We start from the raw sequence: 26,131 nt of genomic DNA on the forward strand, positions 1-26,131 counted from the left end.
TTCCTGTGTTTTAAAATTCTATTCATGCCCTGGGCAGATGTGCTCAGTGGTTAGAGTGCCAGTCCAAACTGGCGAGGTTGTGAGTTTGATTCCGAGTCAAGGGCACGTACAGCAGTTGCGGGTTTGCTCCCCTCTCCTGGTTGGGGCGTGTGTGGGAGGCAACCAGTCAATATCTGTTTCTCTCTGTCTATCTGCCCCTCCCTCCATCCCTCCCTCCCTCCCTCCCTCCCTCTCTCTCTGAAAAGCAGTGGAAAAAAATGTCCTCAGGTGAGGATTAACCAAAAATATTCTGTTCAAAGTGTAGAAACCAGAATGTTGTGGTTACAGCATTCCCCTCATCTGTGGGCCTTGGAACTTGATCATAAAAAGGAATGCCATTCAACTGCCTCAAGGCATTAGTGAATTTCTGGGGCTATTGCTGTATACTGGTAAAGTTGCTTTAAGTACTTATAAACCATGGGGTTGATAGTCTGTCCTCAAGTCTTGCCAAAGAAAAGAAATAAAGTATCAATAATGAAGTCCATCCATTTATACTTTACTTTTTCAGGTCCTGCCTCATTTTTACAAACTTTTGCTTTCTTTACATTCTTCTGGATCTCTTGATAAACTCAACCTTTAGACCAGGGCTCACCCCAGTTCCTAAATCAGTCATGAAAGGGACGGTTGGAGTTTTGGCAGATTCAATGGCACCATCGAGTAGTACTTGAATATAATCACATGACTAGCCAGTGTGTTAACTGTCATGTTGGGCAGAAGCCCTGGATGCCAGTTAGCTGCCATTTTCCAGAATACCCTATTCATTCATGTTGGTAACCTATAAAGCTGGTCTCCTGTTCCTTTTCCTACTGCTGATGACTTACCTTGGATCTCAGCACCTTCAAGGAGTAGGCCCTCAATTCCCTGCCTGCTGCTTCTGAGCTCCCTTCCTGGGAAGTTTGTTCCTGACTTGGTTTATGCTGGAAATGGATGGGCCTTTAGGAGCTTGAGGCATTATTGTTAGTGAGATTCCACCCGGTGGTAACATTTACCTTGTTCCTTTTCTTTGATCAGATTTCTTATTCTCTGTGGATTCTCAAATACCTCAAAAAGAATTTTGGTTGTCTCAATATATCACTTTAAAAATTTTTTTTATTGATTTTAAAGAGAGATAGAAAGGGAGAGGAAGACAGAGATAGAAACATCTATTCGAGAGGAACATCAATTAGCTGCCTCCTGCACACCCCCTATTGGGGATCGAGCCCAAAACCCAGGCACGTGCCCTGACCAGAAATCAAACCAGTGACCTCTTGGTGCATAGGTTGATGCTCAGTCCACTGAGTCATACTGGTTGGGCTCAACATAACACTTTTTAAATGTTAGACTTAATTTATTCTAGCCATGAGATTTAAACTTATTTTCCATAGCAGCTAACTTTTTCTTTACAACCTATTCTGACTCTCATTTCCCTCTCAGAAAAGACAAAAGCAAAGTAAGTTTTGATCTATTTTAACACAATGTAGTGGAAAAAAAGTTTGGAAGTTCTGGATTTGAATCCTGAGTCCCCTGTGAACTCATACTGTATTTTAGGAGCTGAGAATATGAACTGAGGGGTAAGAAGAAACTTCTTTCAAACCCTAGCTTTTCTGCCTATTTGCAACGTGACTTTAAACAAGTTTATTTACTTAATGTCCAAGGTTGAGTTTCCTCATTTGTGGCACGGGGATAACAGGATAAATGAGTCATTGTTAAGTAAAATAGGGACACACCCCCAAACTGACAGTTGTTACTGCTTAATTCATGATACAAAGATAGGATCCCTACCTTCAATCTTAAACAGGAACTGAAAACTTGGGCAGATTATTGACTATTCTGAGCCTCTGTGTTTTCTTCTGTAAAATGGCAATAACAGCCGCCTCTTACAAGCTACAACGAGTAGGCTTGTTATGATGATAAAATGATATGACTTGTAAAAATGTCTGCTGAGATGATGATGCATGGTGCATAGTAGTTTCCCGTTAACTATTAATTTCTCTTTTCACGCTATCCTCATATTATCTGCCCATAATAGTAGGATATCTTTTTTTTTATTCTGATATTTTTTTAAAAATCTCCAGCTTTTGAAACAAAATTTAAAGATTTATATGAAACATAATAAAATTTTGCAAAGAAGGGTTAAATAAATGCAGAAATGTAACATAATTCTAGATGGGAAAACTTGCCATCATGCAGATATTTATAGAATCTCCAAATAATTTATACATTAGTGCAATTCTAATTGAATTTTCACTAGTTTCTTTATTTGAAAAATTTAAATGAAATTTTTATGAAATAAAAGTTTTTGAAAAAGAAAACGAATGATACTTGCTATTAAAACATACTGTAACGGTAAACATTCATTTTGAATTATGGTGTGGGTAGAGGAGAATGAAATACAATAGAGGCTTGGGAAGAAAAGCCCTTCTTGGTACACCATAAAACCCGTAAGAAAATATGTAAATAGAGAGATAGATAGATACATACATACATTAAATTGGCATAATTCTCTGAAGAGGAAATCTGTGAGTATTATATCAACTTAAATTTTGACTGAGCAAGTCCATGAGAAATAGATGTGTATACAAAGATACATGTACAAGGATATTGAATGCACCATTTTTAATAATTCTTAAAAGATGGAAACAATTTTAAAGTTCCTCAGTAGGACGTTGGTTGAATAAATGTGGACATTTACATAGTGAAATAATCTTAAATTTGTGAAATACACTTGATCTGTTTTTAAATGAAACATGTACTTTTTTAAGCAGTGTGATTTTTTTTTTTTTTTTGAGCCTCAGCCTGATATTTTAGGGAAAAGGATGATTTGTATATGCACTGAAAATTTTGGAAGGAGGTATAGAAATTGTTGTTAATTGCCAGATACGATGTGATTATATGTGATGATTTTAATTTTCTAATTTTTGTATTTTTCTATTTTTTTGCATTAAAAATAATGAACATATATGTTATAATAGGTAAGAATAGTCAAAATATTTCAGTTATAAGTACATTCTCATTTGGTTGCCCTGCATAAACCTCAGCTGATTTTGTGCATTAGCCTTCCTAAGATTATTTTTGTAAGACTGTGCCATTCCTTTATAACTTAACATTCATTATGTTTCCTTCCTTTCATCATTTGTATGTGTCCTTTTAAAATCTGAAGCTTGATGGAAAGCTTCCTGTGTTGCCTCAGGAGCCCTTTTCAATACCTCCCATATTTCTTACTCATCAGGAAGCAGTATAGATTACTGCTTAAGTGTAGAAAACGGGTTTGCGTTCAGGCTCTACCATTTTTTTAGTGCGTGACCTTGGACAAGTTATGTAAGTACTCTATGTCTCATCTATTCTGGAAAGTAGGTGGAAAATATCCACAATGCAATAGTAATTATGTTGAAAGGATTTTGTGGAGATTTAATAATTGAACACATAAATAAGCACATAGAACAATTCCTGACACATACTAAGTATTCAGTAAACATTACACTGCTGCTGTCACCACTGTTTTTATTGGGATCAGTTCTTGTTTTGAGAACCTTCTTCTTTCATATATTTTCTTGAATAGCCTCACTCCATGAAGTCATATGGTCTTAGTGTATTATGTCTTACCTAGTGTGTTATATATAGTTTTTGAAATGTGACTTCCACCATTCTAAAAATAAAAAACACACCTTTGGACTCTATTTTTATGGTTCTTCCCTGGCTGTTGGGATTTTTAAAAGATGTTACACGTGGTCTCTCCTGTCCATGGATTCTCATCAGCTCCAATTTGCCAACTGGTTTCTTCCAATCAGTGTTGAAAGTGAATGTTTATTAGTGCCAGGACCATGCACTTTTTAATATGTGAGAACCGGGATGGCAAATTCAAATCTTTACAAAGGCCAGACAAGTGGTACATATGTGACAAAAGGAGTGATGGACACGGTGACTTAGGGAGCTTGGACCCTGCTGCCAGTCTGTTCCTGTTAACTGTTGGCCAGTAGGTAGGTAAGGGGCCAAGTGTTGCTAGATATTCTAATTTTTCAAAATAAGCTGAAAAATCCAGATTTTTGTATGGGTCACAGACAAAATGGTCTGTGACCTGTACCTTTGAACAGTTCGCTCTTTCTTTTTTAATTTAAGAATGACTGGCTTGCTTAAATTTCATTGCAATTTTTATTAAATCTAGATTTACTCAACCTTTACCATTTCTTATGTACTTAATCTTAAGTCTTTACACAAGAAAACTGTCAGATTGATCAGAAATAGTCAATTGATTATACAGTGCACTTGTATATGGTAATGTTGATTTTAGACTTAGCTAACTTGGTAACTGCCTTCTATCACTGTGGTGTGTAGGCTTGCCTGGGCTTATGGAACAACTTTCTGTCTTCCCAAATAAAGGTAATTTTCATCTGTGTTAGGATGGTTTGGAAAATGGTTTCTTTATTATCTCCCCATTAGATCAAAATGAATTGCCAAAACCTTGAATTATTTCATTGGATGGATTATTGTGGCAAGAGTTTAGCAGCATATTTCTAAAGACTGCTTTCAACCACTTTGTAAATCTGGGAAGCAGTTGGTGGTTGCTAAGAGACATACTATTCAAGTATCCCCATAAACATATGTACTGCTGGAGAATGCTATTTAGTAATTTGTGTACCACATTTGCAGTTATCTTAGTAGAAAAGGTGCCTTATTTATTATGCAAATTATGCAAATCATTCAGTCTGTCCTTAAAAGTGACCTTTAGTTGTGTTTTTAAAATCTCAAGACAAATTGAACATGACAGCTCATTAAAAAATTTAAGTTCTAAACTGAAATAAATTCCATGAGGCCTTGAATCTCAATTCCAATACAAAGAACTATTTTCTGAACAAGTTCTTGAATATGTTAAAATGTTTACATTTCTCTCTCAGAGTGTTTAGCAAAAACTATAAAATGTTGGAGAATTTATTTCTACTAGGAATTTTATCATATAGCCATTACCAATTACCAATAAATCACCTCATCCCATCCTGTCCACCTGTAACTCAAATACCTTAACAAAGGGCTTCACTGCTCTGAGTCTGCATCCAGAGCCAGCTTCATGGGTGTGCAGCTGTGTAGTGGCACAGGGCCCGGGCTTGGAAGGGCCTTGCACTTGCTAATACTTTGCTGTTGCTGGCTCGAAATTTCTAATAATTTTTGAACAAGAATCACTGCATTTTCATTTTGCATTAGGACCTGCAGATTCTATAGCTAGTTATGTATCCTGCATCCATAAAGTGCATCATTCTGTAGCATAACAGCTGTGTCTTGGAAAGCTGACCAGATTGGTTGTCTTAAAGATTTAAGTCACAGATTTTCTTGAATCAGATAAATTGAGTGCTTGAGAGAGGAAAAAAACGGACTTCCAGTTTGTGAGAAGAATGCCTGAAATTAAGAAGAAAATAGCCCTAGATGGTTTTGCTCAGTGGATAGAACATTGGCCTACGGACTAGAGGGTCCCTGGTTTGATTCTGGTCAAGGGCACACACCTCAGAGGCAATCAATCACATCGATGTTTCTCCTTGTCTTTCCCTCTCTCTTCCACTCTCCCTAAAAATCAATGGAAAAATATCCTCGGGTAAGGATTAATCAAAAAAGAAGGAGGAAGAGGAGGAGGAAGGGGAGGGGGAGGTGGAAGAGGAGGAAATAAAAGCTTATGACTTGGTTGAGTTCATATTTGTTTGATTTACACCTTTGAAGTTTCTATACTGAAGTTCCTTAGAGAAGCTTATAATGTGCAATATTTAAAAAAATATATTTTTATTGATTTCAGAGAGGAAGGGAGAGGGAGAGAGAGATAGAAACATCAATGATGAGAGAGAATCATTGATTGGCTGCCTCCTGCACGCCTCCTACTGGGCATTGAGCCTGCAACCTGGGCATGTGCCCTTGACTGGAATCGAATGCGGTATCCACTGAGCAAAACCGGCTAGGACGTAACGTGCAACATTCAAAAGAAATCTTTATTTCAGAGAAGAAGGGGGAGAGAGAGAGAGAGAGAGAGAGAGAGAGAGAGAGAGAGAGAGAGAGAGAGAGAGAGAGAGACATTAATGATGAGAGAGAATCATTGATTGGCTGCCTCCTGTATACCCCCTACTGGGGATTGAGCCTGCAAGCCCTGCATGTGCCCTTGATGGAATCGAACCTGGGACCCTTCAGTCCGCAGGCCAACACTTTATCCACCGAGCCAAACCAGCTAGGGCAGTGGTCGGCAAACCGAGGCTCGTGAGCCACATGCGGCTCTTTGGTCCCTTGAGTGTGGCTCTTCCACAAAATATCTCGTGCGGGTGCGCACGTACAGTGCGATTGAAACTTCATGGCCCATGCGCAGAAGTCGGTTTTCAGCCTGGGCGAGTCTATTTTGAAGAAGTGGTTCTAACGCTGAGCCACACTCAAGGGGCCAAAGAGCCGCATGTGGCTCGCGAGCCGCGGTTTGCCGACCACTGAGCTAGGGCATGTGCAACATTTTGATCCCTTGTCCATACTGTGTTTTTTCATTGGTTGGCTTACTTTGTATTGAATTGTTCTGATTCATTGGAGTCAAGCTGCCACTGGCTCTTGTTTCTTGGTTCTGGGCTGTTTTCTTCATGTGCATTACTTGTTCAAAGTGAAGGTATTAGGAAGATATAATTTTTTAAGTAGTAGAACAGCTAAGGTTAAAAAACAGCCAGAAATGTGGAGGTCTGATTTTAGTTTGGGTGAAAACATTTAGAATACTAATTTTATTATTATTATTTTTATTATTGTTAATCTTCACCCGAGGATATGCTTTTCACTGTTTTTTAGAGAGCATGGAAGTGAGGCTGGAGGAGAGAGAGAGAGAGAGAGAGAGAGAGAGGGAGAGGAACATTGATGTGAGAGAGACACACACATCGATTGGTTGTCTCCCGCACAGCCCCCCAGGCTGGGCTTGTTTGAACCTGCAACCAAGGTATGTGCCTAGGAATTGAACCTGTAATCCTTCACTTAGGAAATTCCAAGCATTTTAGGAGCTATGTGTCAGGAATAGTGGAAGAAGACCAAATATATATTCCTTATTATAAATTACAATAGTACAACAATTTTTTTAGAACAATTTCTCTGAAAACGTCTGTATTCTATCCACATACTTGATTAACATTTTGTCTATGTATAGATTTATAGGTTGGAATCCAGCCCCCCTCAGAAGTTTTAAGGAATTGGTTCATTGTCTTCTATTTTCCAATGTTGGTATTGAGAAGGCCTGTGCCAGCCAAACTCCTCATCCTTTATTGTGTCTTATTTTCTCTGTAAGCTTTTGAGATCTACTCTTTGTCCTCAGTGTCCGAGAATTTCAGTGTTGTGCTTTGATGTGGGTCTTTGTTCATTTATTGTACAGAGGGTATAATGACTCTCTATATATTGAAGCTCATATCCTTTTTTCTGAAAATTTGGGTTGAATTCTTCCTCAGATAATTTCCTTTTCCTCATTTTCTCCTTTTCTGTCCCTGTGCCTTTTTGGCATTCCTATTGGTCATGTGTTGGACTTTCTGGATTGCTCCTGAAGTTTTCTTACATATATTATTCAGGGTGTCTTAAAAATGTATATACACTCTCTATCCACCGAGCCACACCGGCTGGGCAATGAATACATATTTTGAATGATTATAAAGTCAGTTTTTATTAACATATATATAGTTCATTTTCAAAATTTAAAAGAATCTGCAGAAATGAATAATTTTTTTGGTCAATGCCTGTTTTCAAACTGATGACCCATTTTGTCCAGGCACCGCTGATAATGTGAAGCAATGGAATCACAAACATCAAGAATCATTTCATTCAGTATTTGTGTGCCCTCAACTTGTCAACTGTTGCCAGTTTTGTATCATAAACTTTATCTTTTATGTATCCTCATAAAAAAAAGTCTAGTGGCACTTTAGGATAAATTTTTCTTTGTTCAAAGCTTAGTCTGGTATCACCCATTGTTTTAAATCAGTAAAATCTGAAAAGGAGTGAAAATTGAGTTATCAGCTGTTAAAGTGTGTATACATGTTTTTGGGGACACCCTATATTTGTCTTCTTGTTATATTTTCATGGTAGATTGGCTCATTTTAATGTTCCAGTCCTTCTGGGTTTTTTTTCCTGTTACATTTTGAGTTTCCAAAAGCTCTTACTTATTTTCTGAATATTCATCTGTAATAGTATGTTGTTGTTATTTCAGGGATTGGATGCACTTGTTTACTTCTGAGTCTGTTATAGATAGAACCTATCCTAATTTAGCAGTTTTTTCTATTCCTTGTATTGTAACTATTTCCTCAGTTCTTTGTGAGCGTTTTGGTCTCTGTCTTTTATGTTTCATATTTATAGTTACACTAGAGGCCCGGTGCACAAATTAGTGCATGGGTGGTGTCCCTGGGCCTGGCCAGGGATCGGGCTAATCGGGGCCATCTCGCCCAGTCCCGATTGGGACTGATGGGGGCCAACTGGCCAGGGAGTGACTGTGGGAGAGCTCCAGAGCGTGTCTGGCCCGTCTTCGCCCAGTCCCCATCAGCTGGACCCCAGCAGCAAGCTAACCTACCAGCCAGAGCATCTGCCCCCTGGTGGTCAGTGCGTGTCATAGTGACTGGTCGAGTGGTTGACTGAATGGTCTACCAATCGGTCGGACACTTAGCTTATTAGGCTTATATATATATATACTAGAGGCCCGGTGCACAAAATTCGTGCATGGGTGTGTGTGTCCCTCAGCCCAGCCTGCACCCTCTCCAATCTGCAACCCCTCGAGGGATGTCCGACTGCCTGTTTAGGCCTGATCCCTCTCACAATCCAGGACTGCAGGCTTCCAACTGCTCGCCTGCCTACCTTCCTGATTGCCCCTAACTACTTCTGCCTGCCAGCCTGATCACCCCCTACCCACTCCCCTGCCAGCCTGATTGATACCTAACTGCTCCCCTGCCAGCCTGTTTGCCCCTAACTGCCCTCCCCTGCAGGCCTGGTCACCCCTAACTGCCCTCCCCTGCTGGCCTGATCTTGCCCCTAACTGCTCTCCCCTGCCAGCCTGATCCATCTCTAACTGCCTCTGTCCTACAGGCCTGATCTCGCCCCCAACTGCCCTCCCCTGCCAGCCTGATCTCACCCCCAATGGCCCTCCCCTGCCGGCCTGATCTCGCCCCCAACTGCCCTCCCCTGCTGGCCTGATCTCACCCCCAACTGCCCTCCCCTGCCGGCCTGATCTCGCCCCCAACTGCCCTCCCCTGCTGGCCTGATCTCGCCCCCAGCTGCCCTTTCCTCCGGCCTGATCGCCCCTAACTGCCTCTGCCTCGGTCCCACCAACATGGTTTTGTCTGGAAGGAAGTTGAACATCCGGAAGATGACCGGTCGACCCAGTCTAATTAGCATATTATCCTTTTATTAGTATAGATAGATGTTAGTAATCAGAAAACCTCTTAGGGCCTGTGTGTGTGTGTGTGTGTGTGTGCGCGCGCGCACGCGCACACACACACACGCACACACGCATGCGTGAGGGATGTGGTATATTGGGTGGAGACCTTGTCATTTCATTAGTACATGTATAGGTGTTTCCTCTCAAGGTTGTTAGTTTCTCTAAAAATGGACCTCCTAATCTCCAACTTCATCTAGAATTAGGAATTTAGGGAAGGGGGGCTGGCAAAGATCTCACTCTTCAGCAAGCTGAGTTTCATTTAACCCCGTTATGAAGGCTTCACTTAGCTGTGTACAAGGTCCCCAGCACTAGAGACTTGCTCATTTATTTATTGTCTCCAGACTTCGATTGTAAATCTTCAGTGCACTGTGTGGGGCAGGGATCTGGGAGGTCTTGTTACTCCTGCAAACTTTCAACCATTTTCCTGTTTTTAGCTTCTTACACCCTTGCCATCAGATATATCTAATGCCCTCAGTTCTAAAGCCTGTTAAGGGTTCTCTGGTGTGAATTGGCTTCTTGTCGGCTTCCCTCCCTGCTGGCAGAATGGAAAAACACTTAGCAGAGTGGAGAAAGAGGAAACGCAAGATAGTTACGCCCTGCCATCCACTTTCCATCTTTGAAAAATGTACACACTTTCTAATCTGCTCTCCAGTCCTTTGTGCCCTGTAGTTCCTTCAGTTTTTATTTCTTAACTCTCATGTCAGGGAGGGTTCAAGAGGATAGAGGTTCAGTCCCCATGTCTAACTGGAAGAGACCCTTACTGCCTTTTTCATTTGCCCTTCTCATTGCACTGTTGGTTTATTATGAGCTTCAAAGGAGGTTCTTTGGTTAAACCACTACCCAATTCATTCCTGTTTGTTAGCTTCCGCACGTTGACAGGTCTGTCTTTGCTCTGTAACCACCTTGGAAACTCTCCAGCTTCTTTTTTGACAACCAGTTGCCTGTTATATTGTAGAGGGTACAGTTCCCCCAGACATACAAATGCTGGATTATATTTTCATTGCTTTTTTGGTGGGGGGAGTTTTTGTAGTTTATATGTGACAAAGCACACATATATTATTTTGTTTGGGAAATCAGCTTATTCTACTCCCCTTTCGTGGCCTGTGCACTATTATACTATTTCCTTTGTCTCATACATAATAAAATCATCAAGAGTGTGTTTTGTGGAATAGCAAGAAAGTAATTTATATACTGCAGTATATCTTTCTTTTTTATAGAACACTAGAGGCCCGGTGCACAAAATTCATGCAGGAGAGGAGGGCGTCCTGGCCTGTACCCTCTCGTGGGGAGTGGGCCTAAGCCAGCAGATGGACATCCCTCTCGCAGTCTGGGACCCTTTGCTCCTTACTGCCTACCTGCTCACTGCTCCTTATTGCTCAGCTCACTGCTCCTTAGTGTTGTCGCGGAGGTGGGAGAGGCTCCTGCCACCACCGCTGTGCTTGCCAGCCATGGGCTCAGCTTCTGGCTGAGCAGCGCTCCCCTTGTGGGAGTGCACTGACCACCAGGGAGCAGCTACTGTGTTGAGCATCTGCCCCTGGTGGTCAGTGCACATCATAGTGACTGATTGTTCCGGTCGTTCCGCCGTAATGGTCACTTAGGCTTTTATTATATAGATAATATACACTGAGTGGCCAGATTATTATTATCTCTGAATGCATAATAATCTGGCCACTCAGTGTATATATATTAGAGGCCTGGTGCATGAATTCGTGCATGGGTGGGGTCTGGCCAGCCTGGCCAGGGGGCGGGGACATGGGCAGTTGGCCGGCTGTCCTGCCTGCTGGTCGAACTCCTGGTCGAGGGGACAATTTGCATACTAGCGTTTTATTATATAGGATATACAGTGAGTGGCCAGATTATTATGCGTTCAGAGATCATAATAATCTGGCCACTTAGTGTATATAATGCTTGTGGCTTTGTACATGATTTAAGTTAGGCGCCTGGTAATGCATTTTCTTTAACGGCCTAATGAAAATATTAGTTTAATAATTTTTGCTTAATATATTTTCATTAAACTCTTAAGATTAACAATACATGAGCATAGTTGATTCAAGTTTTGCTAATAGTTTACCCTCTCAAACCTTTTATGTTGGTTGCGAATTACTCATTAAGCCCTTTTACAACACTGAAACATAGAAACCAAAGGGAAAAATAGATCTCAAGAGGTTAATAATTTCATTAACAAGGAATAGTATAGGTAGATTAGAAATCTTATGTAATTTTGTGCATGTACTAGATAAGAGATACTGAGCCATGGGGGCGTTTTTTTGCCTATAGGGACACATGTCTTTCTTTTTTTTGTATTGTTTTCTGTGGAACCGTATGGTTGACCTGCTTATTGCTTTTCCTGTGGGCTCCAAGTTTGTGTGTGTGTGTGTGTGTGTGTGTGTGTGTGTCCAGCAATGAGGACAATCGCTATCATTGACTGATTGATTTAATCGTCAGGTGGGCAGAAATGTGGCAGGTATTTTAACAGCATCTTCTTTTCAGATAGGCTGCTGGTGAAGGTATGTGGTATTGAATCTGCCATGAACACTTCCACTGTCTCTAGCTCCTAATTTCTTCATAGATCAGCCTGGATGTTACTTCCCTCTAAAAGCCTTCCCTGATCACTCCACTTCTCCCAAATAGAGTAGATATGTCTGCTATGTGTTTATATAGCATCCTGAATGCCTATCTTGCAGTTTATTTACCACCATCTTTCATTAGAGTTAGGCCTTCTGAAAGCAGATTGTGTCTGCATACTTATTTATTCAAAATACTCAGTTTTTGAATGAATGAATGGATGAATGACATTGTGTAGCCAAACATTGCATCTGTCTCATTGCCCACTTTTGAAGACTGTCCTTTAGTTTGTGCTTCCTGCCATTAATTGATGGGCCAGGTTTTTGGTCTAGAACTCTGTCTTTTAGTCAAAGAAAAGCACCAAACAAAAAGTAGGTAATTTATTTGATTGAATACTACTCACTGAGTATAGTAATATTCTGATGTCAGTCTTAGCCTCATGTCTTAATCACCTGAAATTATGCTTTTGTATGTTGATAGATTTTTGATAATTAGGGGTAGTTTGTGTTCATTTATATGCTGTCTGTATGTTCTTGCAATGTTTTGCTGTAAAGTCAACATTAGAACTATGAGTTCTGCTCTATTGCTATGATAATGAATGTATGAAGAACTCCTTAAAATTTAAACCAGTCTCTAAGTTTGTTCTTCAGCCAGAGAAACCTGCCTACTGTCATTTAGAAAAAAAAAATAGCAGCTTTATTGAGATATAATTCATATACCATAAAATTCACCCTTTTAAATTTTACAGTTCATTGTTTTTTAGTATAGTCACAGAGTTGTGTAATCATCACTACTATATAATTTATCGTCCTCCAAAAATACACCATACTCATTAGCCCCTCCTCATTTTGCTTTATAACTATTAATTTGCTTATTCTGTGTATTTCATATAAGGGGGATATTTATACATTTCATACAAGTTGTTAATTTCATACAATATGTGGCTTTTTGTGACTGGCTTCTTTCACTTTGTATGATGTTTGAAAAGTTTATTTGTGTAGTAACATACATCAGTACTTCATTCCTTTTTATGGCCAAGTAATATTTCATTGTAGCACATTTTGCTTATCCATACATCAGATGATTGCCATTTGGATTCTTCCTACTTTTTGGCTATTATGGATAATGGTGCTGTGAGCATTCATGTACATGTTTTTGTGTTGACATGTTACTGACTTTACAAATGATTGAGAACTTCAAAATGTTATTCATATATAACATACATACAGAAATGTGAATGTTCACCTCAATGAATATTTACAATGATATTTATTTGTTTACCCATGTAACAAGAACCAAGATCTTGAAAGAAACATTACCTGCATCATTAGGGACTTGTTGATGTTTGCTTCATTTACTTGTATACTCTGGTAGAACTGAAGGCTTATCTTAACTTGCCTTTAAGATAAGGAACATAAGCTCAGTAGGTACCTGATGTCACAGTAGTGAAGTTGTTGAGATAATGGGCTCTAGGGCCTTGGTTGCTTGAGTTCAAATCCTAGCCCTACCACTTATTAGCTTTGAGACCAGGGGCAATTTTACTTAACATCACTCTGCCCAAATTTCCTCATCTGTAAAATGGGGATAAAACTACCTCAGAGGCAGTAATATAAGTAGGTTGCTTAGAAAATTGCCCGATGATCATACTAAGTACTGTATATGTGTTACATAGTATTATTGTTATTATGTATCGCTTCGCTAGCATATAAGCCCCTTGTCTGACGTATTTATCACTGTATTCTGAAACGCTAGCACTGTGCCTGGCACATAATAGGTACTCAATAAATTTTTGAGGGAGGAAGGAAGGAAAGGTTTTTAAATAATGAGTGGCACAATTCCTAAATTCTTTCCTGAAACCGCTTTTGACAGCACCCTCTTTCTTTTACAACAGCTTTTGGAGCTATTTGACAGCGAAGACCCCCGGGAACGGGACTACTTAAAAACAGTCTTACACAGAATTTATGGCAAGTTTCTTGGTCTTAGAGCATTTATCCGAAAACAGATTAACAATATTTTTCTAAGGTAAGTGGAGGGAGGGGGGAGAAGGAGAAGCGAAGTTGGTGGTTTCATAGAAGTATTAAGTGAACCTCAAATATTTGAATGTAGTGTACTGACTTTATTTCTCTCTCTCCCTCTCCCTCTTTCTCTTTCTTAAAGGTTTGTTTATGAAACAGAACACTTCAATGGTGTAGCTGAACTGCTGGAAATATTAGGAAGGTAAGTACATTTTTATCCAATTGCTAATCTCAGGTGACTATCGTTCTGTGAATTAGGTTCAGGTGGTGCAGGGAAATGCTGACCTAGATCTACTGCTGTATGTACATCTGATACTCTCATTTGTGCTTCAGCGTGCTTCCCAACTGACTCTCCAAAAGGCGGTCTCCTGTTCCCCTTGTTCCACATTTAGGCATTGCCAATTCTGCTGGGATGACTGAAAGAGCTAGCGGTTTATTTCCCATTGCACAGACAGTGCATCTGATGCAGTCAGACCAGTTACCACAAAGCATCTTATTCTTGTTAGTTTCTAGACTACCTGCCCTTTGCCAGATCTTTTGAAAGCAAGTTTATAATAAATCGGGAAGATTGCCATGTTCCAGGGACCCGTGGACCCAGGTGTAGTCCTTGAGCAGCTGTTTCCTGGTGCAGTGGAACGAATTGGAAAGAGACAGCTGTTGTGTAGCTTTCTACACACAAGGGAGACTAATATAACTGGACAATGGGATTACTTAGTCTCTCCTCCTAATATGAGGAGAAAAACAAGGTGGAGACATATGGTTTTCTCTAACTTTCTGGACTGGGCTCTAGGGTATTCTTGGTTTGAGCAGAGTTATCAGGGACAGGAAAGAATGTTGTCTAGAAATGGAAAGGGTCATAAGTGAGCAAGGCAGGCAATTATTTATGGAAGGAAAAGAGGGAGGAAGAATAAAGAGTTGTTGATACAAAAGATTTGGGGACCATCCAACAAGGTTTCAGAGCACAGGAGCCCGTGCTGGGAGATCAGAAGCCAATTTTCTTCTCTTAAATTTCCTGCCTACTTAAGTGTATTCTTTGAAGTAACTAAGAAATCTTGACTGCCCCTGGGATGGGTTTTGGGTGCTCTGGACCAGTCATAAACTGATTAAGATTTAACCCAATCTCACAAGAACAGTTTGTCTTAGTTTAGCTTGTTGTGGTAGCATTGCTAATTCACATCTCTTTCCTTCTTCCTAGCATTATCAATGGCTTTGCTTTACCTCTTAAGGCAGAACACAAACAGTTTCTGGTGAAAGTGTTGATCCCTTTACACACCGTCAGGAGCTTATCACTCTTCCATGCCCAGGTAGAATTTTGTACAACTACTTTTGGAAGCAAAGTAAAGTTTGCAAACCCAGTGTTTCTTTGATATTGATATGTGCTTATTTTGTTGTAACAATGACATTTTAAAGTTTAAAATACCCCCCCCCCCAAAAAATAAAAATAAAAGTGTGTGTGTGTGTGTGTGTGTGTGTGTGTGTGTGTGTTTTCAGTGCATAGGAGATTCATGGGAATATTTTTCAAGTGAAAGGAGTATTTATTTAGTCATCTCATTTTTCAGAGAATTTAGATGACTTGCCCAGTTCACAAAATTATATATTGATCATGTTGTGTATAGTAATATATGTATGTGGGCTTTTCAGATTTAAATCTTTAGACTGTAATCATTTTTGAATGTTTTTGAATATTTTGTCTCAGCCTTATTTTACAATATTCTATTAAGTTGCCTTTTGCTCCCTTTTCTAGTTCATTCACCATATCTTTCTAACTTTCTACACACAAATAAATGCACAGTAAACAAATCAATATTTTCACATCTTTTTTATTTTTAGCCTCCATTACTTTAAAAAGTGTATCCTGTTCTATTCCCACTCTAATTCCCATGCTAACACTGTCTTGCATGGTAAGCATGTCACTAGTGGGGAGAGAAATGATCTAGTGGCATTTTAATTTTAGTATTTCAAACCGCTGACTCCCCAGTCCCCCCCAGTGGGAATGTTTTGAGTTTGCATAAAAATGTAACACGTTTTTCTGAGCAGTGTTCCTCTTTAAATGTGAAGTTCTGTGTTTCGAGGAAAATTAGTCCATATGCTTCTAATTTAGAACACCCTCAAAAAGTTGTTTCCCAAGAGTGGGTTTCCTGTCCAAGAATCCTTACCAGCCCTTTTACAAATCTTGCCTCTAGTTTTTGAAGCAGGGTATTACATTGCGTGATCATCTAGAAGAATTCTTGCCTAGATGAGTTAGTGTCAGATGTAAAACTCATATTTCTCCAGGTTCCAACTGGTAGGTAGAACCTTCTGTGTCTTCCTGAAACAGCTTTAGTTTGCATGTGCCAGTCAGGAAACCAGCAAGGTTTTTAGGAAGAGCCTACTTCTCATAGAACGCTCTTCTGGAACCACAGTAAAACGCTGTGCTATTGAGGTTAGCACAGACAGAAAGAAAGCCCATGAGATGTAGTTCAAACTATATGTAGATGAGATACTTTCAGAATATACTGAATGTGATATTTCACCTCTGCTTTTCATTAGCTGGCTACTTCATGTCCCAATATTCTTTTTCTTTTGTTAATGTTAGGCTTTAAAAAATATTGATCCTAGGGAGGGAGGGAGAGGGAGAGAGGGAGAGAGGGAGAGAGGGGGAGAGAGAGAGAGAGAGAGAGAGAGAGAGAGAGAGAGAGAGAGAGAGAGAGAGAGAAACAGAAACATCAGTGTGAGAGAGATACATCAATCACTTGCTTCTAATCACTTGCTTCATCCCTGCAACCTAGTTATATACCTTGACTGGGAATCAAACTCACAACCTTACTGTGCACTGGACAATGCTCTAACCAACTGAGCCACACCAGCCAGGGCTATCCCAGTATTCTTTTAAAAAAAAATTCCCCTGGAGCCTTATTAGTGTCATTCTTTGACTTGAAAAGTAGCTTTTTATTTTGAAAATGAATTGGATGTGAAGTTACTAAAACCAGAATCTGGAAACTTTTTAGGAAGTTTTAATAATACGTCTTTTGAAACCTTACTATATAGAATTTCTAATTTTGTCCTTCATTTTTATTTCTCCAGCTGGCATATTGCATAGTACAATTTCTGGAGAAAGATCCTTCACTCACAGAACCAGTAAGTACTTTTTTCCATAATTTCGAATTATACACCACTTTTCATGGAGTGTATATGAAAAATTAAGTGTCATTTGTTTTTCTCCTTTCCATTTTAGGTTATTAGGGGGTTAATGAAATTTTGGCCCAAAACATGTAGTCAGAAAGAGGTAAGTGCTTAATGTCAGTGTGTTAATAGCTTACTAAATAATTGGCTGAGTGCCAGGCACCAAGCTAATAAACACGTATAAAATGAATTCTTTCATTTAATCCTCATTGCAGCTCTGTAAGGCAGGACTGCCAATGTTCTCATTTTACTGGTTATGAAATTGATGCCTCGAGAAGTTAAGGAGCCTGGCTGAGTACCCTAACTATAGGTGGTTAGGCCAGAACCTGCCTTCCTGATTCGTGAACCCTGGACTTTATCACAGTGCTGCTTAGCCCCATGGAAGCCCGAGCCAGGTCCCAGTCATGTGTCCAACTGTCTGGGCCTCTCTCCGTCACCTTCATAGTGTGGAGGTTTTGCTGTCACTGTGGATAGATGCTAGAGCTAACTGCCCAAATACCCACTTTAAAACATAGTGTGGATGGGATCTTACTATGTACAGTCATAAAATGTGTTACAGACCTGTAGTTTAGCTGTTTACAAGTAGCCTGGACACCTCTGACCTACGATGATTTGTATTTAAAAAAAAAAAAAATAACATAAAAATATATATATATATAATTTGATTTCAGAGGGGGGGAAGGAGGGGGACATCAATGATGAGAGAGAATCATTGATCACCTGCCTCCTGCATGCCCCCCACTGGGGATCAAGCCCACAGCTCAGGCATGTGCCCTAAAAGGGAATCGAACCGTGACCTCTTGGTTCATAGGTTGACACTCAACCACTGAGCCACACCAATCGAGCTGTACTTTTTAAAAATATATATATTTTTATTGATTTCAGAGAGGAATGGAGAGTAAGAGAGAGATAGAAACATCAATGACGAGAGAGAATCATTGATTAGCTGCCCCCTGCATGTTCCTTACTAGGGATTGAGCCCACAACCAGGGCATGTGCCCTGACTGGGAATGGAAACACGACCTCATGGTTTACAGGTCGATGCTCAACCACTGAACCATGCCGGTTGGGCATGATTTGTACTTTTGCCGAGACTTAACCGAGCATGTGCCATGCAAGGTTGTTGTGGGGAAGTGTCTCTTAACTTGGAAGTGAGCCTAGCTTGGTGCCAGATCTGCTTCCACTCTCCTGAAAGGTTAGAAACCATGTGAAAATGGCCCAGAAAAGGTCAGCTGTTAGTTTTACACTTTGGAAAAATTTTGGGAGAATTTATGTATTTTTTTTTTTAAATTGAATTCAGAGAGGAAGGGAGAGGGAGAGAGAGAGAAACATCAGTAATAAGAGAGAATCATTGATTGGCTGCCTCCTGCCCACCCCTACTGGGGATCGAACCTGCAATCCAAGCATGTGTCCTTGACCAGAATGGAAACTGGGACCCTTCAGTATGCCGACGCTCTACCCACTGAGCCAAACCGGCTAGGTCAGAATTTGTATCTTGACAAATGGCAAGAGTCTACAAATTTTGCTTTTAACAGAAACACCCTCCTTTCCAAATCAGTTTCAATTCTTCAGAACCCTATACAGCTTCAGAAAATCATCTAATTTCTTAATACCTGTTAGGTAAAATTAAAAGTATGTATGCATTGCTACTCAGATGTATCTTAAGATATGAAGAAGGCATTGTTATTTTTCATATTTTAATTGCATACTTAATTTTTCTAAGGTAATTATTTTTTTACTAGAGGCCCGATGCACGAAGATTCGTGCAAGAATGGGCCTTCCTTCCCCTGGCTGCCAGCACCGCCTTTGCTCTGGCCGGAGCTGCCTTTCCGCCTTCCCACACTGCCCAGAGGCCCGGAGTGGCTGGGGCGGTGTGGAACGCCTGCGTTGTATGGTAACGATGCAAGCGTCCCGATCCCCGGCCACTCAGCGCCTGTGTATGCAAGTTAACCTGCCATCTTTGTTGGGTTAATTTGCATACTCACTCCTGATTGGCTGGTGGGCATCGTGAAGGTACGGTCAGTTTGCATCTTTCTCTTTTATTAGTGTAGGTGCCTAGATAGGTGGCTGGTTTTTGTTTCTCTGTCGGTTTTCCATTATATTTAAAACAACTGAATATATTGATTTAGCTCCATTTTGTGATCTAAAAGCAGTTTCTTGAGGCACATGGTGCTGAGGCCATGAGATTCATTGTGCTCAGTAGTGAACAATTGTGTGCATGTGCATGTGTGTAAGTGTGAGATTGGGTAGAAAGGCTTTAAAGGCTCCATGCTTGGGGGTGAACCTGCTCATTTGTATCTTTCCGATCCTATGTGTTCTGTTAACAGCATAGCCTAGGGGAGGGTGAGGATTGTCTGGTCCATGGGCCATATAAGGCCTGTGAAATAATTTGGTCTGGCCCTGCCAAGGCATTAGGGGTGAGTTAATGAAATGTTTGACCAAATAAAGCAGGCTTATTTTTAAGTTGATGATTTTGTATGGCCTGAGAATGATGTTATAAATATCCAAATGGCTGTTGGCAGAAAAAAGGTTCCCCACCTCTGTCCTAGAGGAACACCTACCACAGATCAGGGTTGGACGTATTTGGAAAATACCTGCATGTGCCATTGTGGACTTTTGTGCATGTATTCAGGACGGCCACTCCCCCGTTGTTTAAAACATGTGGGTGAGCGAGGAGATAGTTGGGTTGATAGCAGTAGAGAGAGAGCCGCACAGGACAGTCCTGTATTGCAGGATCCCTACCGCATTGTCTAAGAGCAGTTGTTCTGTGTAGTAGATGTAACACATATTTTTTCCAAAGTAAATAGAATTGTGTTTTCAGTGTCAATGAAACTTGCTCTCAGCAAGTACCTTCTGGTGAATTCTTTGTGAAATGAACATCTTCCAGTATAATATATGTTTGGTTTTATGTATAAATTTTTCTTAAAACATTGCTAACTCTCATTAATCCTCATCATTCCTACGGATTTTTTAATGAAATGCCTGACATTTTGTGTTTTGCGTGTTACTTACAGGTTATGTTTCTTGGGGAGCTGGAAGAAATATTGGATGTGATTGAACCTTCACAATTTGTTAAAATTCAAGAACCTTTGTTTAAACAAATTGCCAAGTGTGTATCTAGCCCCCATTTTCAGGTTAGTACCAGGAGGGCATGAGCCAGAGTAGCCTACGCAGCATGTATTATTTTGGTAAAATTTTATTTGTATTGAAAAAATATAATGGACGCCAGCTACCTGTTGTTACTTATTTGCTATTTTCTCACATGATAACAATGATTTTAACAATAAGCACCTTTATCTTGAGCACTACATGCTAGTCACTGTGATGATGCTTTCTGCTCAATAACTTTAATTCTTATGACCACACTGCAGGGAGGGCGTTGTGATTTGTACAGACGTGAACGCTAAAGCTCAAAGTGGTAGAATAATTTGTCTTAAGTAAAGTAGCTGAATAAGAGGTGGACTGGTAGGCTTCCTATAGAGCAAGCATGTCATACTCTTGGCCCACGGGCCATTTGCCTCATTTATTTGTCCCGTGTTAGCCTTTGAGTTTGACATGCTTGCTATAGAGTATAAGAGAGAATGCTAAATAAAGCTTAAGAGAAAAAGAACACTAATATTTTATTCTATACTAGCTGCTTTGCATACATTATTTCTAAACTTCAAATTATCTTATGAGGCTCCCCCCAACCCCATTTTCTAGATGAAAAAAATAAAAATGAGACTTAGAATGATTTGCTTAAGGTCCCAAGTTAATAGGGAGTAAAATCAATAGGTATAGCTTCTTGTCTGAACCTTCCTGTGGCACCACTCTGCCTCCTTGTGGCCACTTGGGGAGAATACAGTGCAGGTGAACCTGGGCAGTCCTTTTCTCATTGGGGCCCTTGCTGCAGTGATGAGGAACCCACGCAGGAGGGAAGAGGGTGATCTGGGGTGAATACACATTAGGTTTCATCCTTCGATATCTCACCAGAGGTCCGAATTACAGAGTAGAGAATTGACTCTTGATATACTGCCTGCTGATTTGAAGAGATTGTTCAGATTGTAGTTGGCAGCACAGAAGCACACTGCTAACAGTGGACTTGAGGGACTTTCCCCTGCTCTGCCATTATCCTGCACAGTTAGAGACACTGCTGTTGTCTCAAGACATCTCAGTATGTCAAGTCAGTGATCTTGTGACAATCTTGTGATTGTACTCCCCACACACACACACACACACACTTAGAAACCATTATATGAACCATTACATTCAGTGATATAACATACATCTAGATAAGAAAATCTCAGGATACTATGTAGATGTTTTGCATATTACACATGGCTGTGGAGCTCAAACATCTGGATTGTTTACCTTATTTACTGTTTTCATGAGGATGTTTGGTGTAATTAGGGCAAGGAGCAGGAACCTTTCAAAAATATTTTTATTGATTTCAGAGAGGAAGGGAGAGGAAGAAAGATAGAAAAGTTAATGATGAGACAGAGAGTCACTGATTGGTGCCTTCTGCACGCCCTCTACTGGGGATTGAGCCCACAACCTGGGCATGTGCCCTGACCGGGAATCGAACTATGACCTTCTGGTTCATAGGTTGATGTTCAACCACTGAGCCACACTGGCTAGGCAGGAATCTTTTAATTTTTTTTTTAAGACTAGCTTATTGATTTTTAGAGAGAGAAGAAGGGAGAGGGAGAGAGAAAGTGAAATATCAATATGAGAGTGCAACATAGATCAGCTGCCTCCTACAAGCCCCCACCGAGGATCAAGCCTATAATCCCCTGGTATCTGCCCTTGACCAGGAATCGAACTGGCAACTTCCTGGTGCACAGGACAATACCCAGCCAATTGAGCCACACCACACAGGCCAGGGCAAGGAGCAGGAGTCTTTTAAAATGAGTATCACCAGGAAGGCTTAAGTGATTCTCAGAAACTCAGAAAGGAGACAAAGTATCTTAATCAGCTGGGGCTGACTAACAAAATTCCACAGACTGGGTGGCTTATAAACAACAGAAATTATCACTCACAGTTATGGGGGCTGGAAGTCGGACAGCAGGGTGCCAGCATGGTTAGGTGAGGGCTCTTTCCTGGGTCATGGGCTTCTTGTGTGCTCACATGGCAGAGGGGCTGTTTTGAAAGGCACTGATCCCCCATTCATGAAGGCTCTACTCTTATGACTTAAGTACCTTCCAAAGATCCCACCAACTAGTACCATCATCTTTCAGGGTTAGGATCTCAACACATGAGTTTTGAGGTGACACAAATATTTAGACTGTAGCAGGTTCCATACCAGACTGCGTGGCCTAAACAACAGAAGTTCATTTCTCAGTTCTGTAGGCTGGAAGTCTGGGACTAGAGTGCCAGTGTGACCTGCTTCTGTGAGGGCTTTCTGTCTTGCAGGTGGCCACCTTGTCCCTTGTCCTCACATGGCCTCTCCGTGGTGAGTGCATGTGGAAAGAGAGGCGGTATCTCTCATAAGGCCACCAAGCCTGTTCAGTTAGGACCTTACCCTCATGACCTCACCTAACCTTAATTACCTTCTATCTCCAAATACACTCACACTGGGGGGAGGGCTTCAGCCTAGGAATTGGCGGGGAGTGGGGAAATGACACAGTTTGATCCATAGCAGAAAGAAAAAAGAATTTTAAATTATTCGATAGAACAAAAGAACTGAAAACAAAAGAAGTAAAGAGGTTCATCTTTATTCACTCGCTATGTCCGGTGGTTCATCCAGCAAACATTTATCCAGTGCCTCAGACACACCATGTGCTTCGTGGTGTTTAGACACTGTGTCCATGTTGGTGCCTCTGTCTCCCTCCCTGTATTCCCCTTGCCCTGGAATGGCCTTTCCTTCTTTCATCCTCCAAAGCCCAGCTTAGATGCCACCTCCTGTGTCATCATCCTGCCACTCCTCCTCTCCCCTATGTCATCAGGGTGGTTCTGTCTGCCCTTCCCTCCAGCACTTTATTTCTATATCTGATGGACATTTATCACAGTTTACACGGATAGGCTCGTAGGTCGATTCCTCCTTTCCCCACTGGCATCTGAGCTCCATAGGGATGACAGAGAAAAGAGTTTAAGAGCAGAGACTTTGGAGTCTGTCCCTTGCCAGCCATGTGACCTTGAGCATCAGTTTTCTAACTTGCAAAATAGAAATAATGGTACCTACTCAGTGTGTTGGTGGTGAGGATTAAATAATATGTATGTGAAACACTTTGCACAGTGCCTTTGATGCATCTTGTACCATTTTATTAAATAAAATTAAAATTACTTTAAAATTAAATTTACTTATTTTTATTTTTTTATTTTATATTTTTATTTATTTTTATTTTTTTATTTTTATTTTTTTATTTTATATTTTTTACTTAATTTATCTTTATTGTTGAAAGTATTACAGATGTTCCCTTTTCCCCCCATTGACCCCTCCACCCCACTGCTGCCCTCCCAGGGCTTCACTGCACTATTGTCTGTGTCCATGGCTTAGGCATATATGCATATAAAATTAAAATTAATTTAAAATTCAATTTTTAAATGAAAACAATTTCTTAATCTGATGGAATGAAAGAAGCCCCTCTTTTCTCATATAACTACCCTTTTTAGGGATTTTAGATTTTTTTTTTTTTGAGAATTGGGCTTATATTGATTCTTATTATAGATGACTTTTTAGATTTTTTTTAGATTGTTTTTGGAGGTGTTCTGTTGAATTCTTAGTCAGTTGATTGTGTGGTAGTCAGAGAAAAGGGATCTGAGATAGCAGGCAGTCGTATATACATCTAGTGTCCCTGAGTCCAGAAATGGAGCGACTTTCTCCTGGCTTATTTAGTCCAAAGTGAGGTGACAGAAATGAAGTCTGGGAAGAGTCCGGGCACTATACTCGAGTTCTAGCTTTTGCCATTTGCTAGTCACGTGACTTTGGCTAGGTTACCAATCTCTCTGAACCTCAGTGTCCTCCTTTGTACAATGGGCACAACAGTAGCTACTCCACAGGTGGTGGGACGATGGCACGTTCTCCCTGCAGTGCAGGCACAGTACCTGCCACAGGAGGTGCTTAGCAGAGGGGACTGCTCTGCAGGGATGGGCAGCTGGGTTTTCTCTGCAGCTATTGACAGTGTCAGCCACGTGCTGTGTGGGTGAAAGAGGTGAATCAGGAAGGGGGCTAAAGGGATGGTGGAAACTGTGTGGCATAGGGAATAGAGGTGTCCGGAGCTTGGGAGCTATGCAGAAAAAATGTGGAATCAGATGAAATGAGCAGTATGAAAGGAGAATAGAAATAGGTAGGGAAACTTCCTTCTCCAAACAGATGAACTACTTTGGAGCTTTCTGAAAGATTTTAAACCCACAAAAATGTAGAGCATGATTAATATTTAATTTTACATTTGGCTGAATGATATAAAAATAGTCTTAAAATACTTCAGTTTGGAGATTTATAATTTTATCTTTGTCTTTTTCTCTCTTTTAACATTTTCTTTTTCTTTTCTCAAAGGTGGCAGAAAGGGCGCTCTATTATTGGAATAATGAATACATCATGAGTTTGATAGAAGAAAACTCTAATGTCATCCTTCCCATCATGTTTTCCAGTCTGTATAGGATTTCAAAAGAACATTGGAATCCGTAGGTTTTCCACTCCTTCCCTCCCTCCCTCCCTCCCTCCTTCCCTCCTTTCCTTCCTTTCTTCCTTCCCTTTCTTTGCCCATCCTTCCCTCTCTTGCTGTCTTTCTTTGGTCCTCCCTCCCTCCCTCCCTCCCTCCCTCCCTCCCTCCCTCCCTCCCTCCCTCCCTCCCTCCCTCCCTCCCTCCTTCTCTTTTGCTTAATAAAATGTCTTGAGTGCTTGCTATGTGCCAGATGCTGTGCTTGTTGCTAAAGAGAGATATGTGAAAAGATAGAGTCCCTGCCTTTAACAAATTCACTGACTGGTTGGCAAGACCCACAAGTAAACAGATACTTTATGAAGCAGCATTAGAAGTGTGTTCTGTTAACATAGGCTGTCTGTGAATGGAACAGATGTGGGATGCTCTGGAGCGGGAGGAGGGGTTTGAGGACATCGGTGGAGTGGTGAGGCGCCAATTGTATCTTAAAGGAATTTGGCAGGTGGATGGGATGGGGAAGCCCTTTCAGAGTGTGGGTCCATCTGCCATATAAAAAGGAACAAAAATGTAAAAAGCGTCTTTTGAGTTCTGAGACCTGAGAGTTTGGGAGGGTTGAAGCACAGATGTCTTGGGGAGGTTGCTGGAAGATGAGGTTAGAAAGGGGAGCGGAGCCCACATGAGCCTTCACCAAGTGGATGCTAAGGAAACACTAAAGAGTTGTAAAGTGATGTGGTCTGAATTGATTGGCACTTTAGCAATATCCATTTTTAAAAAAAACAATTCAGTCATTATATATGTTCTGTAGCGAAGAAAAGTTTACAGTCTTCAAAGAGAACTTTAACATCTAGGCCTGTGAAAGTTAAAGCATTCTGTATTTGAATGGCTTTACATATTTCTCTGGGGAATAGAAAAAAAAGTTAATGTGGCATTAAAAATCAGCAGGTAGAATTCAGTATATTAGTAATTAGTTTGGCTTTAAAAGTTTTGCGTACAACTGTGAAATAATACAATTTTCATTTTTCAAATTCACATAATTTTATTAACAAAACTGTAAAAATAAGGAGCTGGTAAACAATGAAGTCTCCTTATGCAGATAGTCTCTTGAGAATCTAGAGAGTGGTTTCAGCAGGAGTGTGTAACCGCTCAGTACGCTGTTTCTGGCCCTTCTCCATCACTGCCCGGAGCATTTGGGGAGGTCATTCCTTTCAGCAGAAGGGAGAACATGTTTTCCTTTTACTAATGGGCACAGGGAAGAAGCAACACAGCTTCTTATAAGCATTTTGGAAACATCAAACCCATGGTTTACTTAACACCTGGCCTGACTCTTACCAGTGTCCTTTTCAGAGGTATTGGAGCATATTGCAAAAGGGAAGCGCTGTTTAGATCTGGTCTGA

General features: G+C 40.6%; 1 protein-coding gene across 4 annotated transcripts in view; it reads left to right on the top strand.

The window, feature by feature from the left end:
• The window catches only part of PPP2R5E (protein phosphatase 2 regulatory subunit B'epsilon), a 156,670-nt gene that overhangs the window by 122,801 nt on the left and 7,738 nt on the right, over nt 1-26,131 (top strand). For 3 of the 4 annotated variants that reach the window (XM_008138963.3, XM_028141621.2, XM_008138964.3), the window contains 7 exons: nt 13,875-14,005; nt 14,141-14,200; nt 15,194-15,302; nt 17,062-17,115; nt 17,213-17,263; nt 20,175-20,294; nt 24,635-24,762. In XM_008138963.3, coding sequence (XP_008137185.1) covers nt 13,875-14,005; nt 14,141-14,200; nt 15,194-15,302; nt 17,062-17,115; nt 17,213-17,263; nt 20,175-20,294; nt 24,635-24,762 — 653 coding nt within the window. The remainder of the gene's footprint in view (nt 1-13,874; nt 14,006-14,140; nt 14,201-15,193; nt 15,303-17,061; nt 17,116-17,212; nt 17,264-20,174; nt 20,295-24,634; nt 24,763-26,131) is intronic. The other variant, XM_054716006.1, reaches the window with a different exon arrangement.

This window comes from Eptesicus fuscus, chromosome 5, assembly GCF_027574615.1.
Source record: "Eptesicus fuscus isolate TK198812 chromosome 5, DD_ASM_mEF_20220401, whole genome shotgun sequence".
Lineage (NCBI taxonomy): Eukaryota > Metazoa > Chordata > Mammalia > Chiroptera > Vespertilionidae > Eptesicus > Eptesicus fuscus.